This window comes from Cucurbita pepo, chromosome 2 (assembly GCF_057944985.1).
Source record: "Cucurbita pepo subsp. pepo isolate OVF chromosome 2, ASM5794498v1, whole genome shotgun sequence".
Lineage (NCBI taxonomy): Eukaryota > Viridiplantae > Streptophyta > Magnoliopsida > Cucurbitales > Cucurbitaceae > Cucurbita > Cucurbita pepo.
In genome coordinates this window covers 15,722,585-15,740,401 of record NC_141799.1, presented here as the reverse complement: position 1 = coordinate 15,740,401, position 17,817 = coordinate 15,722,585, and the positions used below count along the sequence as shown (strand labels likewise).

The window sequence follows — 17,817 nt, the reverse complement described above, 5'->3', positions numbered from 1 at the left end:
AAAAGTGGTTAGTCTCCATAGATTTTATATAAATTTTTTATTGTAGATAAATATAGCGGACTTTAAGGTGCCTAACGAAACAAACTCAGTTTCATATTTATTGATTATTGATTATATTAATGTCAATAATTATCTTTAAAAAAATATGTAATTCATCCAACCCGTCACTATTAAAAAAATAAATAAATAAATAAAATTGTTGTATGCGAAAAAATGTAGAATATATATGAAAGTGATGCATAATTTCTCCTTTAATTTTGGTAGATAGTGATTACGATAATATAAAGATATAAGATCTTGTTTGTTTCATGTTATAATAAGTCCTTTTTTAACTAAAAAAATTTAATAATATCATTATTTGCATTGACATGTCATTTTCACGTACACGTGTATCCAACTATTGCTCATTAAACTATAAATCAAAGATGACGATTGTAATTAAATATAATTTTTATTCTTCACTTCTTTCCTCCTCCAAATTCAAATGTAATTAAATATAATTTTCACGTCCACAACGAGGTGATAGTATTATTTTTGCACTTTTTCTTTGAATGTTTTTAAAATGTGTCTGCTAAGAAAAAATTTTCAAAATCTACCCCATTCGGAGTCAACGTCTAACTCAGATACTATTCTTTACAAGTGTGGATTGTGAGATCTCACATCGATTGAAGAGAGGAACGAGTGCTCGTGAGGACACTGGACCCCAAAGAGAGGTAAATTGTGAAATGTCGCATGGGTTGGAGAGGAGAACGAAACATTTTTTTATAAAGATGTGGAAGAAACTTTTTCTGAGCATATGAGTCTTAAAAACTTTGAGGGGAAGTCTGAAAGGAAAAGCCCAAAAGAGAACAATATTAGCTAGGGGTAGATTTAAACTATTACATACTCAGGTAGTTGTCATGGAACTAAAGATGATCGAGTGGTCAAACCAATAATTGGTATTGGTTCGTGACTATAGTTACATAATTCAACTAACCAATATGAATCTGAAACATAACTTATAATTCAATTATGATCTTCACATTCTTTTACTTATAAAACACTATACAACTCAAATAAATGATATCATCTTCTTTGGAAATTAAAAATAGTGATAGAGATGGCAAATACAACAGCAAAAAGAACAGCAAATCCAGCGACCATAGAATTAGAAAGTCGCAAGAAATCATGTCTGAAACCAAAGTACTGTCTCACAAATTCCTGCACAGTTTGACCAGTTTCAAGAACATCCTGCACATCTCCATATTGGGAGGCTACTAATCCATACAACGTCCAACCCACTGGGCAAACCCAGTAGTACCATGCCCACCACACCGGTATCCTCTATAAAAAAAAAAAAAAAACAACAAACATTAATCATTTTACGGGAAAAAAAATCGAAACCCGAACTTGGAAACAAAACTTACCGGTTTTGGGACGACGAATCCCGAAAACAGACTCCACAGTCCAAAGAATGCAAAGGAGAGAATGGAAGCAATGTGATGATTTGGTGTCATTGCCACAGCCATCATCCCATAGAAAGTGAAGTAGAGCAAAGTGAAGTACATGATGAACAGATACCAAAGGAACTTAGCAACACTGCATTCAAATCCAATCATAGTGTACACTATGAGAGTGTAAACCAGAGCTTGGAGTAAAACATATGGGAGCTCAATCAGCACCTGAAACATGGGACAGGACACACAGTTTTCAATGCCTAAACGAAACAAAGTTCTTATGTTTCAAAACAGAACAACGTTAGTACCGCTGCAAATGCGTATGAGAAGGCTGAGTACATTCCAGCAGCTCTTTCACGATAAAACACGGTTCGTTCTACGGCGAGCACGGGCTGTACAGAGAAGGCATTCTGGACTCCCAAGAATAGTGTTGCAGTGTACATTGATCCCATGGCATTGAATAGATCTTGTCGCCTTGTCCTTCATTACACAAGTCAATGTTTTCCAATAAGAGAACAGAACATGTTTCTTGTCTTCATGGCATGTGAAGGTAACAAAAAAGGCTTACCTTTTTGAGCCAAGGTCCCAAAACATTGTACCGAACATCAGCGCAATGACGATGGTGAACAGCAATCTCACGGCGGAGTAAGACGGGTTGCGCCAATTACACCAATGTTGCTTCCATAAACAAGCTACACATTGTGTGTAAAGTGATCGTGAGTATTGAGTTGGGAAGTATAGGTTTGTTGATCCCGGAGTTGGGGTACTCAATTCTTCAACAAGCGTCTTGTTTCTCCTGTTCATCATTTTCAAAAATGTTCATACGAAAAGCATCACATTTATGCATAATAACTGGTCTACTATATTGTTGATTACCTATAAAGTTCTGAGTTTCTGTACAAATCAGTGAAGTCAACCCCTAAAGCTAGTTCTTGTGCTGGGGAAGTGACTTCTAACATCCATGTGGCAGGGTTGTACCCATCTTTTATTCTAGCAACTCCTTTGATTTCCTTAAGAATAAAGATGAAGACTTTACATAATTGTTATTGGGGAGGCAAAATCATGAGTGTTTGTAATAATTTTACCTCAAAGTACTTTATTAGATGGAAAGAATGGCGACCCAATGGACCAACGTATATTTCTTGGCCTCCTGGCTTCATCAAGAAGAGCTGCACCAAATAGCTCAAAGTGTTAAGTATTAGAGGTTTCATTTAGCTTAAATGTTCATTGTTTGGTCTGTCACCTCATCGAAAGCTTCGAAGATGTCGATACTCGGTTGGTGAATTGTGCATACAACAGTTCTTCCAGTATCCACTGTGTTTCGAATGGTTCGCATGACAATGGCTGCAGCTCTAGCATCAAGTCCTGAGGTTGGCTCGTCCATGAATATTATGGATGGATTTGCTACAAGCTCCACTGCTATGGTGAGTCGCTTGCGCTGCTCGGTCGAGAGACCGTTTTCACCTGGCAACCCAACTAGAGCATCCCTCAACGTCTTTAACTCCACAAGTTCCATCACTTCATTAATGAACATCTGTTGTTATACATTGCAATCAAATTGTCAGCTATTCACTTGAAGCTCTTCCAAGAACAAAAGTAATAGAAGAACAGTATTGGCATAGTTTACCTTTCTAGTTTGGGGATCGACTTGTCGGGGCAGACGGAGCCATGCGGAGTAGAGCAAGGATTCGTAGACAGTAAGATGAGGAGAATGGATGTCATTTTGTTCACAATAACCAGAGATTCTAGCAAATGTTTGTTGCTTCTTTGGATAACCAGATATCTTGATGTTCCCTTCAATGTAACCCCCAGTTTTTCTACCAGCCAAGACATCCATTAGTGTTGTCTTACCAGCGCCACTCACTCCCATAAGAGCTGTTAGAACACCGGGCCTGAAAACTCCACTTATTCCCTTCAGTAGCACCAACTTATCTTCAAAAATACCTTGGTTTTTCATTTCCTGAAAACCCCATCAAACATACTTATGATTAGGAAGTTTCAATGGAAATTTCAACTCTTCCTTTTTTTTTAGGTGGTTTGATTCTTACCTGCGGCATGTCAACAGAGTAAGTGATATCTTCAAATGAAATTGAATGTTGCTCAAATGGAAGAATCATTCCTGTTCTATTTCTGGCATTGGCTTCAAATTTCATTTCTGTTCCTGGAATTAGCACAACGCCCAACAATCAACTGGTTAATGACTAATAGATTAGAGGTTCGAATTCTCGATCTCCGAACTTTGTTATACCTCTTTTGTCACCACTGTCAATACTTTCTGGTTCGCCTGATTGAAAAGCTCGACCCTTCCCAAATGCTACACAATCAAAACTAAGATGTTAATTTGAGGCTCTTTCTTACTAAGATGCGTATTTTACGAAGTCGTATAAGGTCGAGATGATTACGGTTGAGGAACGACAACGCCAAAGTGAAAAGTAAGTTGAACAGAAACACATAACCAAGCAAAGCTCCTGCACCAATCCAATACCAATATGCATTTGGGAAGAATCCACGGGTCTTCAAAACCACAACTCCTAATGCGTCCTATAAAAAAAGACAGCTCAAGAACATAAAAAAACAGTGAATATTACTAAAACATGATTCAAAAGAGAGAATTTTAAGAACTTACATGTGCCCAACTCTTTCCAAGGAACTCGTTTACAACTACGGCGTTTTGAGCATACATTATTGGTGATGTCCAATACCCCCATATCCACCATTTCTTAATGTCCTCTACATAAAGAATGAAAATAAGATCAAAGTTGACTATTTCATTTTAGAATGCACAGCTGTGTCGTACCTCGAGACAGGACAAAACCGCCAAGTGCATAGAGGGTCAGAAGAGCAAAAGAACCGATCGTGTTCGCAACGACCATGTTACGACACAATGCAGCAATGAAGCGGAACAGTGCAGCAGCCATCTGATTAACTAGTAGAAGCACCAAGAATTGTTTGAAAAACCTGCAGCATTGTTGTTCCCATTCATATTCACATCAAAAAGAAGGAAAGAAAGACTTCTCAAGCTCAAAAAACACTTTTAGTATCTCTTACCTCTCAATATTTGGATCAAAGCCAATGCCATAGTATGTGATGACAACCCACAAAGCAACTTCAATAAAGGTAATAGGAATCTTGAGGATCCAATTGGGAAGAGAATACGCCCATGAAGGATAGAATAAGAGGTCCCTTTGCTTGTAGAAATTAGGAAGCTTAATTGTGGTTAATGAGAGCTCTGATAACCCATTAAACATAATCATAATAACTGTGAAGAACAATGCACCAGTGTATATTCCTCCATCCACAATGGTATCACGATGCATCTCAGTTCTTAGGAACACACTCATTGTAATTAAAGCCATTACAAACAGCTGAAAACTCCAAAAGGCAATCGTGTTAATAAGCTGATAGGCTATGTCTTTCAGGAAAAGAAACAAAAAAAAGAGTAAATTTGAGGCTACCTGAAAGAGCTTGAAAATGTAGACGAAGGAGTTTCGTTTCATGAGAAGGATCTCTCTTGAGAAGCAAGCTTTTAAGAGTTCTCTCTTTCCAACACCATATTTCTGGGTTGTCAAAGCTGCTCTGTGGCTCTTAGACTTATCAAAAGGGATGCCAAGTTCATCTCCAAGCTTTATGCCAATATGGAATGATTTAAATGCATCAGAAAATTCACTGGGTGTAATGAATCTGTAAGCCTCCTCTTTGTTTTTCCAGTACTGTTCTTGATCTTTCTTTGATGTCACCTGTATAAAACTTAGATTTAGTACTCAATTATGGGGTTGCTAAAGGCTAAATTCTATTGTTGAGTAAAAACTTGCCTCTTGAAGAAAGTCAGCCACTCCCTTCCTCTCAGGACAAACAAACCCCATAGATTCAAAGAACTGAAGCACCTCATCACGAGGACCTTGATAAACAATTCGACCATCGGATAGAAGAATAATGTCATCAAAAAGCTCATAAGTCTCTGGTGCTGATTGGAGAAGTGAAATAACTGCCGTTGCTTTAAGAATGTGAACACTTTGCTTCAATGAATTCACTATTTGAAACGTTGTGGAGCTATCCAACCCCGTTGATATTTCGTCCATGAACAAAGCCCTCGCTGGACCAACTAACATCTCGCCTGTATGCAAACTTTTACTTTATTTCAAAATATTCAAGAACAAAAACAAGAACTTGTCATAGCTAAGCTGAAGAAATTGATCGAAGAACATACTTTTTTAAAAAATGAAATGGTTATCGAACAGATCATAGCTAAGCTGTATGAACTAATTTTACCTGTAGTGACTCTCTTCCTTTGTCCACCAGATATGCCTCTTATCATTTCATCACCAACCATTACATCAGCACATCCTTCCAATCCCAAAATCTAAAAGATTTCAAAGAATTAGAGATTAAGAACATATTTGGACACTGTTTAGCTTTCATAATAATATGTTACCTTGAGGATGTAATCTGTCACCATACTTGCCTCTTGACCTTCTGTTGCAGTTGCCTGAAAATGAAGCTCTTATGTAGGTTAGTGTCACTAATTCCTTCAATCAAACAGGAAAATAAATCCACTTTAATTTTCTTTTCTTCAGTCTCACTTAATCCTATCATTGTTCTAATTGGTCAAAGATCCTCTATTTAGGCATATTAACTCTGTTGTTGTTAATGAACTCCACTCTACAAGCTTTTTTTCTCTTGCAAATATTATGAACAATATTATGAGATCCAGCATCGGTTGGAGAGGTAAACGAACCATTCGTTATAAAGATGTGGAAACTTGTAATGGCTCAAGCCCACCGCTAGCAGATATTGTCCTCTTTGGGCTTTCCCTTTCAGGCTTCCCCTCAAGGTTTTTAAAACGCGTCTGCTAGGGAGAGGTTTTCACACCCTTATAAAGGGTGTTTCGTTCTTTTGAGTGGAAGCCCGAAAGGGAAAGTCCAAAGAAGACAATATTTGCTTAGTGGGCCTGGGCCGTTACAAAACCTCTTCCAAGAGACACGTTTTAAAACCGTGAGACTTACAGCAATACATAATGGGCCAAAGTGGATAATATCTGTTAGCGGTGGGCTTGGACTGTTACAAATAGCATTAGAACCAGACACTGGACGGTATGTCAGCAAGGACACTGGACCCTCCAGGGGAGTGGTTTGTAAGAGCCCAAGCCACCGCTAGCAGATATAGCAGTGGGCTTGGGCTGTTACAAGTATGGTTTTGATTAGATCAAATTAATCATATTTACCTTCATGAATGTATCAATATTAGGCTCAGGCTTTATATTTTCTGCCAACTCTCTCCTTGACAGTTCTGCTAGCATGTCTGCAAAAAATTAGTCATTTTAGATCCCTAAGTTGCAAAATGTTACATTGAGTTTTGAGTTTAGTTATCACTGGATCACAAGAAGATGTAAATGTATCGTTTTAAAGCTGACCGTAGCGTGAGCCGACGCCCTGGCATCGTGCAGCAAATGCTAAAGTTTCCCTAACAGTCATTTCTCCAATATGAAGATCATATTGACTGATGTAGGCTGCAGTCCTCTGGGGCACAAATTCATTGAGTCCATGCCCATTGTAACTCACCCTTCCACTTGCCTGAATGCAAAATGCTTCTTGAGATCACAGACTACACCAAAACTAAAAGAGTGAGTGCAGGGGATGCTTACTCTTATTTGAGGATCAAGCTTTCCTGCCAGTGCTAATAAAAGAGTGGTCTTTCCAGAGCTAGGAGGACCCAACAGCAGTGTCATTCTGCCAAAACAATCAAAGAATGAGTATCAGAACAAGAAATTGTGCTGATTTTACCATTTTTTTCCCCCTTGTTTTTCTTACCTTCCAGGCTTCACGATTCCACTGATATTATGAAGGATTTTTAACTGCTTCTTTCGACTGGAAAACATATGAAGGTAACCCAAGAACCCCTTCAAACCAAACAAACAAAAAATCACTGTAGTTCTTGAAAGTTATCAGCTCATATCAGTTCATGAGTTAAAATGTTACCTCCACCATATTGAGTGTGAAATTTAGAACTGTTGGCAATGCTCTACTTCCCATATAAGCATCCGCTTCGACATTCAAATGCTCGAACCGAACCTCGATTGTCGGAAGTTCGATTCCTACCCTGAAAATGTCAAGAAACATACCACAAAAACATCAATCAAACGAACAACATTTTCTATAAAGTTCAGTCTATGAAAAGAAAAAAAAAAAAAGGCGAATGCACCTATCAAGACGATTCTGCAGCTTCAACAAGAACTTCTCGTTATCCTCTTCAGCAACTTTAATCAACGCCTCAATCAAATTCTTCCTGTCTTGAAACCCAAGATTTAAGATATCAACTTCATTGGCTTTACCATCCAAAGTCGTCATCAACCCTTTCCTCAAACGCCTGAACGTCGGAAGCTTTTCAATGGCGGCCCATTTCAGCGATTCCTGGTCCTCTTCATGCACTGATGATACTGGAAAACCATCCACATTAAAACTCCCAAGCCTCTTAAACGAGCTGCCAATCCCCAACTCCATCTCCTCTCTGCTCCTTCAAAAACTCACATTAACCAACTTTGACCCTCAAAATCTCTGCCAAAATGGACTTCTTTCAACGCATTTTCATTCAAAAACTAAAGAAAACTCGAAATTTTACCAGTTTTTCTTAGGATTTGTGCGCGGGCTGCAGCCTTACAGCCTTACAGCAACAGAGTTATGCACAAACAAAATATACATGGCGAAATGAGCATATTAATAAGACATAATATAGGGGCATGTGCTTGCACGTAGAATTTATAACATATAGAATATCAATAATATAGTTTTAATTACTTCAAAAAATAATTTATCACGTGATCTAAATTTAATCATACTAGGCCATTTTTATAAATATATGAATTTCAAGCTGTCAAATTCTCTATAATAGTTTATGGTGTTAATATCAATTAGAATCAAATATATTGTTAAAATAAATATTATTCAAAATTATTCTTAGTTATGTTCTTTTTTAAATAATTAAAGTGTGAGTAGTTATTAACATGTCTTGATGCTTATAGATGACTAATATATGGTATAATGAATTATAATTTATATACCTGTTGTTATATTATTTTTAATTTATAAAAAAAAGTATATTATGATATTATTTTATCAACATTGACTTCAAATGAAAATAACTTGGATATATTATTTTATCATAGATGACGTTGGCGTAAATAAATCTAAAAATATTCTCCAATTATGTATGGGTATGTATTATTTCACAACTATATTGTATATATATTTATATATGCAACTAGATATTAGATACCATATATATATATGGTCCAATAATTTTGAGAAAGTAAGTATTTAGCTGTTACAAATAAAGTTTGTAATTTAATCCATGTATGAGAATATTCTTTAAATTAAATGCTATTGTTTAATGGCAAAATAAATCATTTATCAACAAGAAAAAAAAAAAAAAAAAAGCAAAAATACAACTCATAAGGTAAAATTAAAAGAAATCATTTTGATTAAATTTTGTATAATAAAAAAATACTTTTATTCTTTATTTTAGTTCGATTTGAATATTAAATACATGCTTAAATATGTACAAGTTAATAACACTTTTATTTTTATATCCAACGATAATATTATATCTTAAAAAAAATAATATTATAGATTTAAAAACAACTCGAACACCGTTGTATATTTGATTTTACAATTCAATAATTCTATAAATAATTATAAGGTTGATATTTACTATTAATATCTCAAAAAAGACAAATCAAATTAAAAAAACATCAAAAAAATTTATTTTACGAAGAGTAAAATAAAATATGCAATTTGAATTGATTCAAATAAATTTAAATTTAAGTTCGTCCTTAAAAAGAAAAGGTTTAATTAATTATAAAAAAAAAAAATACCTCTAGTAAAAAAATATTCTTAAAATTTTAGTTAAAAAATTAGTTTAGAACAAAAATCATTATTATTTTATTTCAAAAATATTCTTAAATTTTTAATAGTATTTAACAAATATCATTGAATATAAAAGAAAAAAATAATCATTAATGTCCTTAGAAAATGTTTTAAAATATCTTTACCTTAAAATATACTTCTATGGAGCATTAACACCCTTTTTAACGTTAGAAGGATTTCAAAATTTGTAAGTAAAATAAAATATATTGCAATTCAACCTTTAAATTAATTCATATAAATTTAAATTTAATTTGTCTTAAAAATATTAACCATTATTTATCAAGTGGGCCTCAGACTTTAAAAACCCAATTGATTAATGTGGGCCAATCTGAATCCCGTAGCCGTTACCATTACCTACTGCGCACCGTTTTGTTGACGTGGCAGCCGAATTCGACCGTTGGGTGCTTTTTGGTAGCTAAAACTTAAAAAAGAAAAAAATGAAAAAGAAACAGTATCTCCATATCTCTTTACGCTCCTCTTTCAGTTTCTTCATCTGAGGTGAAATTTTGAGCTTTCTTCAGCGAGTCGAAGAAGAAGGAGGTTTGACGATAATGGCCGACAATTGCTTGTTTAGTGAAGAAGAAATGGCGATTGATGAGGCTGTCGGCCACCCGCAAGCTTACGCCAAGCTTTGCCGCGATCGACAAGCTGGATTGTACTGCCGTGGTCCTCCTTTCACTTTCACGCCTTATAGTTTGAAGAAGCGAGAGGTTAGATACGAGTCATTCTGAAATTTTTCTTTGATTAGATGGAAGATTGAACTGAATTGTGATATTGCTGTTCTGATTTTAATTCCCCACTGTGAGAGAATTTGAGCCCTTTCTGTTACTTCGGGGGAAACTGTTTGTGATTAGTCCGTAGTTAATTCCTTTCTGTTTTGCAATTCTTGTGGATTTCTGCATGATTCCTCTTCAAAATTTCCATTTCTGGATGGAAATGTTTAAGATGGCACGAATTCTGCAAGGAATTAGAAGCAGGAACTTTACCTAATTACCTTGCAACTACTTGTCCTGACTTCCATTTTCATTATACTTAATGCGTGGATCTTTGCCTAATGTTTCAGACCGCAATCGCAATGGAATTAGATCAGTTGTTTCCAATAATAAATCCAAAGGCAAAGCCTACTGCGAAGCCAAAGCTTTTTGTCAGTCTCTTATGGAAGCAACTCAACCATCTAGGGTAAGTAGCTGACGTTCCATTTCTGAAATTTCTAAAAACATTTGTGTATTCCTACTTTAAATCATCTGGTTTTGATTATATCAGGAACGCTGGCTTCGATCCTGCGGTAATTCGAGTCGACCATTACGGCAATGTTCTTTATTATCATGCTGATTCTGCTTCACCACTTGCTTGGGATATTGATCATTGGTTTCCTTGCTCAAGTATACTTCTAAAACTGTTCCAAATTTTTAAATTCGTCTCCTCTCTTGTTCTCATAGTTTTTTGGTGAAACACAGGAGGAGGACTGACTGTTCCTAGCAATTTACGAATACTTCAATGGCAAGCCTGCAAGAGGAAACATCACAAGTTAGAGTTCTTAGTTCCATGGTGGGATTTTCAATTGGGTATCTCTGTAAACCAGTTTTTGTCCATCTTTGCTTCATCCAACTCAGATTTCAGGTGCGTTTGCTTTAACTTCTTGATTGATGTTCATTTGAGTTTATGAATGTTTAGGTGGTGATGTTAATATGTAAGTATTTTCATGATATAATGATGACAGGCGCAGAGCCTTTTCATTTCTGTTCTTCGAAGGCGAAAACGAAGAGCTGAATAATTCACAGACAGTTGAATCTCATTCTTTTCCTCAACATTTCGTGGCATCCAAAGAGCGACTCGGATTTGCTCCAGCTGCCATTGTTTTATCTCGAAGAGAATGTTATGATGATTCTTCATCACCTTTGAGGTCATTGGACTACAATAGACAACCAAGACCAAGTATTCCTATAGTTGGTTAGTTACTAAGAAAAATTCTTCTCATTCATGCTCTCTTGCTCTTGAAAAGTTCGATTTTGATTTCATACCAACAGTTTAAATCAGTATATAACTTTTGGATTCTTTGATTAATGTTAGCTGCAAGAAAAGTGAAACCTGAAGTTCTTAAAGAGAATGAAAATCCAGACTTCGTTACGAATCCATACCAAGCCATTGTCATGGCCAGAGATTCTCTAAGACAAAGAGATGAAAGGGCAAAGCTGAAGGCAGAAATACAGAGGGTAGATGATGAAGTGAATGATATGAAGCTAAATAATGAAGAAGAGAAGCTGAGAATTCAGGAATTGGAATTAAAATTAATTAAACATAAAAGAAAGGCTGAGAAGTGCAGGCGATTAGCCGAGGCTCAATCATCCCATAAGACAATGCTGGAGAAGATGATCCGAGATGCAATGCACCAGTAAGATTAATTAACAGCCATTGTACGAAAATAAACGTACAAAGCAGATCAAATAGGACTTAACTTGCCAATGTGACTGTTTTCTTGTAGGAGTGTTATTTACAAGGAGCAGTTAAGGCTAAACCAAGCAGCAAGCAGTGCACTAATGGCCCGGCTTGAAGCGCAGAAGGCAATTTGTGACACCGCTGAGAGGGATCTCTACCAGAAATACAGACAGAGAGATGAGCTCGAGAAACAGCTGAGGCCTGGACATGAACAGGCGCGAAAAAGATCAAGAACTGACAATATGCTACTCCTGGAAGAAACAGACCACAAAACTCCAACTGCCTTTTTGCCAGGAATCAAGCCAAAGACACCGACACACAAAGAGCTGAGACTGTTTCTAGAGGAAGAACAAAGAGCTTCTGAATCTGCTTTGTCCCAAAATGGAGGGGAGAAACAAATGGAACCTGATATGGCCATGGAGAAGCCTGGTGAACATGATGAGAAAGCAATTGTTCCACTGGTGGAGGAAGGAAGCTTAATTATCCAAAGGCTTCAAAATTTAGAAATAGGAGAAGCAAAGGGACATGGCAAGCTATTCCCTTTCATGCACGAGTCGGATGTTGAAGAAGAAGAAGAAGACGAAGAGAGTAGAAAAGAACGAGGCAAAGGAAACGTCGAGAAGTGGCTTCAAATCCTGTTAGAGGATGAAACCCAAGAAGATGTAGATCTCCAAAATGAAGATGAAGGTGACATGATGAGCAAGTCTCATGAAATAAGTGCAAATTCCCCACAGGAGGAGGTTGAGGCTGAGCAAAACAAAGAAGAGGAGAGGATTGTTGGAACTGAAGGCAGCAAAGCCAAAAAAGAAGTGAGCGAAGAAGAGTGTGAAAAGAATGAGCAGAGTGGGAAGGAAATGAAATTCACAAGGTCAGCCAGTGCAAGGATCTTCAGGAGAATCCCATCTTCACCATCTCTGATCTTGGGAGGAATGAAAAAGGGAGTGGACTGTATGGGAAAGAAACCAATGGTAAGCGGGGACAACGATGTCAATGGCGACGATCATTCTGCGAGAAACAGCTTCATCAAGACACTCAAGAAGGCAGTAAGGTTATGAAACTTGCCTGTTTCATTCAACTATGGCCAGTGTTTGTACGGTATGTCTTGCTTTGTCCATACAGTTCCTTCTTTTCTGAGTGTTGGTTATTCATTCTCTTGAAAGCCAATAAGTTTGTGCAATTAGGCGCTCCATGTATAAGATTTACTGCATTCCTTTTCTTGGTTGTGTTTGGAATATAGAAAGGGGCTTGCTGGTGTGATTCCAAATTTCATTTAGGTGTTTATTCCTTAATTCCAACATTCTTAAAACATAAATTTACAGATCTGTCAAAGATTCAAAAGAATTCCAATTCCTGTAAGAACAGCTTATAAACCTCTCATGGCCAAATTCCAAAAGAATAAAAGAATGAACATGAGATAAATGGAATTACAATTGGGGGTTTCACCACCATTTATATATAAATGTGATTGTATACATATTGAGAATGAAAAAGAGACTCTTGGAAAAAGTCAGATTCATACGGTCTGTGGCTAATTTTATTTCTATAAAACTAACACAAAATTCTAAGCCAAACCAACCAACCAACCAACTTCTTCCTGTGTTTGTTTGAACTGTTGATGGAAGAACAAATTTAGGCGTTGGTTGGAGCTGATGTTTCTGGTGAACTGCTTGCAGAGTCACCTTTGGGGTTCAAAGGCGTGCGACTGGTGGCTAAGGAGCCATTTTCACCGTCGTTCTGGGCCAAAACTGGGATCTTAACAGCTGATCGTTCCATCTCCTTCTCGAGCTCTTCCTCCTTACGCAGTGCCGTGAATTGGCTGTCCAAGGATCTGGCTGCTCCCAACCATGCCAGGACGATAACCAACAGGATACCTCCAAGGTATGGAGTCGAGTTTGCAAGAGATCCGAATGTCAAGATCATGAACTGTTGAATGAGAGCGCCTCCAGACTTCCCCAATGGATTGCAGACGACATCGATGGCAGCCTTGCCTTTGACCTAAAGCACGAAGCCATTAAAAAATGAATTCTTGAACAAAAATTTAGTAGTACACATTCAAACAAGACATCAAATTTACCTTGGTATCCTCATCCAAGGGAATGTAAGCCATTTCTTTGCAGGGATCAAACAAACTGTACTTAGCACTCTTGCTGAAGATGTTTTGCATAGCACCCACATAAACAGCCGCAAGAAGAGGCGTTAACCCGAACTGGGTAAGCATCGGCGCTATCGGGCCTCCAAACAAAATCAATGAAAAGAAAGCAACTCCAGTAATGAGGAGTACTGTGGGCGTAATATTGGCTGCAACTCCCCACCCGTATTTGTTGAAAATATATTGACTAAGCAACATCATTATGAATGTTACTATTCCAGTAGCAGTTGAGAAATCACCCATGAAAGACGAGTATTCGTTCGGGCTCGGAAACTGTACAGTTACGAAGAGGGTATTATTTACAGAACAAGCTGATTAATAGACAGACATACCAATGTCAAATGCAACAAACCTGTGCTTTGAGCTTCGATTTCCACGTAACCTCGACAAGGTTGATACTGATGCCATATGCAACGACCAAAGTGGCAAGATCCCTGATGTATCTTGAAGATGCCAAGAATTTCAAGCTCTCCATTGTCCCCATGGTGACCTTCTCCTGTAAATGAATGCAAGAATACAAAAATTCAGAATCATTTAACAAGAGAATTGATAGCTGAAGACGTACGCAAGCAACCATACGAGAATGTGGGGGTTACCTTCTTCTTCTTGCTGCGAGTTGGAAGAGAAGCATACTTATTCACCCACCAATAGAGGAAACAGATCGCAAGCCCCATACCGACGACTATACTCATCATGGCTTTCAAAGATATAGCCCAACCATCGACTCCGGGACCCAAATGTTTCCTCATGTTTGAGAAATACTTCACAGTTCTACCTGAGAAAATGAGGGCAACATTCGCACCAAGACCGAATAGAGGATAGAACTTTTTGGCTTCATCAACAGTTGTAATCTGCAAAAAAATGGCAACCAAAGAAAGGGAAAATTAATGAGCTAATCCTTTCAAACTCCATTGCTAAACCATTGGTCACGGCGCTTGCTCGGCCACGGATAGATTCAATTCAACCTATCCTTACATTTATCAGAATATAAACCCAACAACTAAATGCAACAACTTCAAGGGAGAAATCCAGTTCTTTTGAATTCCCTTGCATTTCACATATCCCAATCAAGAACTCAAAATAAAACATGTAAAGCCATTAATCAGCAGGAGCAAAAACTATGATCCATGTAAAATATCGTCGAATTCGCACTCGAACAAGATCTAAAATCGCTAACAGCAGTCACAACAACACGAAACTCGAATCATAGATCACAAGTTTAGATGCCAAAGTTTTGAAAATTACCTGATTGGCAAATCCCCAGAACAACACAGAAACCACGACACTTCCCCACAGCTCAGCCATGACGTAAAACAAGCAAAAGCTCCAAATCCTCATAATAGCCAGAGGACCAAGGAACCTCGGGCCAAGGGAGTTGAGAAGCTTATCAGCAAAAGCTTGAGGGTGGATAAAATTGCTAAGAGGATACAAAAGAAATCCAAAAGCCCCAAAAAAGGCAATGAATGGAACGATGACAGTGTAGAACAGAGCCTTTCTAGGCAAAACATTAGCCAATTTGGTGTACAACAACATGAATCCAACAGCCATGGGCAAATTAACCCAAGTCTTCAAAAATGGAATAATCTCAGCACTGCTACCTTTAGCAGTCACAACCAAAACATCCTTTGTATCCCTAAGAATTGTGTAATTGAAAAGGATGCAAAAGAACATAAGCCCAAGAGGGATAATCTTCTTGAGGGTTTCAATCTCAATCCCCAAAATTTTAGGGATCTCATCGGAATCCGCTGCAGGCGCCGCCGCGGCCTCAGCCCTGCAGATGAGAGAAACACGCTCTTTGGGAGTGAAGGAAGCGTTTCTCGATACAAATCCCTGAAATCTTTGAAACCCATTTGAGGAAAGTGATAACCCAGGAAGATTCAAAGGCTTTGTGGATAAAATCCTTTGCCTAAGGCCATGAGAAGGCAATAAGCTTCTGGCCTTGGGATTTGGGGGAAGAGTAAGAAACCCTTTGCTTTGCAAAACAGCCTCCATGTCTCTCCTCTTTGATCCCTTGTGGAAAAACAATAATCCAAACGCTTTAGGCTTTCAAAAAGAGACACAGACAGGGAAGGAAGAAGAGGAAAGAAGGAAGATAAGAAGAAGATAGGTAGGAATTGCAAGTTCCTTCTCCAGAGGATGGGCGAACATACAAATATCTTTCTTTATATACAAACAACAGAAATCAAAAACCCTCGAATTGTTTCAGAGAACAAACAGCCAAAAAAAACCCAATAAAATAAAATTCAAATCAAACCAAAAGACGGAAGGAATAATTAAAAGGGTATTTTCCACAAGTGGGTTAAATTACAGTCGCAAGAACAAGAATAACTTTGTTCTACAGATCTGTTCTTGAAAGGTTAAATTATAAACTGGAATCACTTTGCTCTACCCATCGGTTCTTGGAAGGTTAAATCATAAACTCGGGTCTCTGAATTTGGAGTGTTTTTCCTTAGTTTTCGGGTCTGGATCGTTGAAACTTTGACCAAAGTGGAACTGTTATGATGCCATTTTTTAAGGAGCATATGTTTTTCTTTCCACCACCTGTGCGGACAACTTCATACATACCGTGCTTATTAACATTTGGATCCCCATTTATTGAACTAAAAAATAAATTATCTTACCTTAATTACTTAATTATCTCCTTAACCAATTGATTAATAATATAATTTAAATTATGTCATCCACAAAAAAATATACATATATATCAACATTCTTGTATTAAAAAATATATATTTCGTTCACTATTTTCAAATTAATTAAAGCACTAAAGTTATATTTTTTTTTTTCAAAGAATAAATTTATGTATATTTATTTTGTTTTAAAAACTTCTCTTTAGTTTGTGGAAAATGGATTGAAATTTTTTTAAATAGTTAATAAGATAATTAACAATGAACAAAATAATAAAGACAATGTCACATGTCACAATGTGTTTAATTTTTTATTTTTTATTATTATTATTAATTTCTTTTTCCCCTTTCTCGTAAAGAAGTTGCAAAAGCAAGTTGGCTAAAAAGGGCAGGATCACGGTCGAAATTAAACTGCCACCGTTCGGAAATGTCCAAAGTACCCTTAATTTTAAGATCTTTTTGAGCTTCTGCAAGTTGGTCAATAAAGTGTCACGCTTTTCTTTTCTTTTTATTTAACGAACGAAAATTACGCATGAAATAGCTAGAAAACGATGTAATGTTCTTTGTCCACCAAATAACGGGTGCTTCTCATTTATTTCTATGTTTTTTTTTTTTTTTTTTTTTTGTTGGTTAAAGTGCAAACTTTTCTTTTTGGCCTCTATTTTTATTTGAATATTAATTTTAATGTAAGGTTGAGGGCGGAGTTAGGATGTACTCCTCGTCTCCATCCCCGTCCTGTTTCTCATTTCATAATATTAAATATAAAATATACCCATGTTAATTTTTTTACTTAATATATGATTTTTTATAAATAATTATAATATATATTAGACGCGATGGGATGGGGACTCCCGATCATACCATGCCCCATCCCTAATTGACTAATAAGGTAGATTTCTCACCGACGTCTGATCAAATTGTAGATTTCTCACCTCATATAATAAAATAGGGACTCAACTTTTGAATATGTCATGTTCAAAAGATTTGTATATACCACTTAAAATTCTTTTAACTTTTATCATAATTTTGGTATGTTTGATTTTTTGAATTACCTAAGATTCGCGGCTTTGCTTTGGACTGGTCTCTTACTAATGGAAATAGTGTTCCTTGATTATAAACTCATGATCATTCCCTAAATTAGTCGATGAACTTTCATCATCTAACCGTTATAATTTTTTATTTAATAAAATTTTACATTATTTTAAATGTTAAATGTTAACATATTTGATTATTCCCAAGTACCATGTATC

At 36.7% G+C, this 17,817-nt stretch overlaps 3 protein-coding genes across 4 annotated transcripts; 1 reads left to right on the top strand and 2 right to left on the bottom strand.

The window, feature by feature from the left end:
• Window positions 1–967: 967 nt before the first annotated feature.
• On the bottom strand, window positions 968–7,019 carry LOC111788511 (pleiotropic drug resistance protein 1-like). Of its 2 annotated transcripts, XM_023668846.2 has the most exons (20): window positions 6,847–7,019; window positions 6,658–6,734; window positions 5,869–5,922; window positions 5,706–5,796; window positions 5,249–5,550; window positions 4,892–5,173; window positions 4,485–4,801; window positions 4,234–4,394; window positions 4,063–4,166; window positions 3,839–3,977; window positions 3,685–3,750; window positions 3,485–3,597; window positions 3,064–3,396; window positions 2,680–2,970; window positions 2,522–2,605; window positions 2,313–2,446; window positions 2,005–2,232; window positions 1,745–1,916; window positions 1,407–1,661; window positions 968–1,323 (listed from the first exon to the last, which is right to left on the bottom strand). In XM_023668846.2, the coding sequence occupies exons 1-20, from the start codon at window positions 6,905–6,907 to the stop codon at window positions 1,066–1,068; spliced, it is 3,522 nt and encodes a 1,173-aa protein (XP_023524614.2). In that variant the 5' UTR covers window positions 6,908–7,019; the 3' UTR covers window positions 968–1,065. The 2 variants fall into 2 exon arrangements, with proteins under 2 accessions (XP_023524614.2, XP_086976984.1); XM_087120858.1 differs by lacking the exon at window positions 3,685–3,750 and having other exon boundaries at window positions 3,812–3,977.
• Window positions 7,020–9,805: 2,786 nt separating this feature from the next.
• LOC111788397 (uncharacterized) lies at window positions 9,806–13,064 on the top strand. Its single transcript, XM_023668730.2, has 7 exons — window positions 9,806–10,065; window positions 10,419–10,534; window positions 10,619–10,737; window positions 10,813–10,975; window positions 11,076–11,305; window positions 11,426–11,747; window positions 11,838–13,064. Exons 1-7 carry the CDS (start codon window positions 9,907–9,909, stop codon window positions 12,844–12,846), a joined length of 2,118 nt encoding a protein of 705 aa, XP_023524498.1. The 5' UTR covers window positions 9,806–9,906; the 3' UTR covers window positions 12,847–13,064.
• A 142-nt stretch (window positions 13,065–13,206) lies between these two features.
• Window positions 13,207–16,412, bottom strand: LOC111788398 (ADP,ATP carrier protein 1, chloroplastic). Its single transcript, XM_023668731.2, has 5 exons — window positions 15,186–16,412; window positions 14,537–14,791; window positions 14,293–14,436; window positions 13,866–14,213; window positions 13,207–13,786 (listed from the first exon to the last, which is right to left on the bottom strand). Exons 1-5 carry the CDS (start codon window positions 15,930–15,932, stop codon window positions 13,421–13,423), a joined length of 1,860 nt encoding a protein of 619 aa, XP_023524499.2. The 5' UTR covers window positions 15,933–16,412; the 3' UTR covers window positions 13,207–13,420.
• Between the last annotated feature and the right edge of the window lie 1,405 nt (window positions 16,413–17,817).

What these genes read in the sequence shown, in the direction of transcription:
- LOC111788398 (XM_023668731.2), bottom strand. Translation starts at nt 15,932, where the DNA reads ATGGAGGCTGTTTTGCAAAGCAAAGGGTTTCTTACTCTTCCCCCAAAT. An exon ending in TCTGGGGATTTGCCAATCAG is followed by an intron (nt 14,792 to 15,185) that starts GTAATTTTCAAA and finishes ATTTTTTTGCAG; the next exon opens with ATTACAACTGTTGATGAAGC. An exon ending in CTCGCAGCAAGAAGAAGAAG is followed by an intron (nt 14,437 to 14,536) that starts GTAACCCCCACA and finishes ATTCATTTACAG; the next exon opens with GAGAAGGTCACCATGGGGAC.
- LOC111788511 (XM_023668846.2), bottom strand. Translation starts at nt 6,907, where the DNA reads ATGACTGTTAGGGAAACTTTAGCATTTGCTGCACGATGCCAGGGCGTC. An exon ending in GGGCGTCGGCTCACGCTACG is followed by an intron (nt 6,735 to 6,846) that starts GTCAGCTTTAAA and finishes AATTTTTTGCAG; the next exon opens with ACATGCTAGCAGAACTGTCA. An exon ending in ATATTGATACATTCATGAAG is followed by an intron (nt 5,923 to 6,657) that starts GTAAATATGATT and finishes CTTCATTTTCAG; the next exon opens with GCAACTGCAACAGAAGGTCA.
- LOC111788397 (XM_023668730.2), top strand. Translation starts at nt 9,907, where the DNA reads ATGGCCGACAATTGCTTGTTTAGTGAAGAAGAAATGGCGATTGATGAG. An exon ending in TCATTGGTTTCCTTGCTCAA is followed by an intron (nt 10,738 to 10,812) that starts GTATACTTCTAA and finishes GGTGAAACACAG; the next exon opens with GAGGAGGACTGACTGTTCCT. An exon ending in ATCCGAGATGCAATGCACCA is followed by an intron (nt 11,748 to 11,837) that starts GTAAGATTAATT and finishes GTTTTCTTGTAG; the next exon opens with GAGTGTTATTTACAAGGAGC.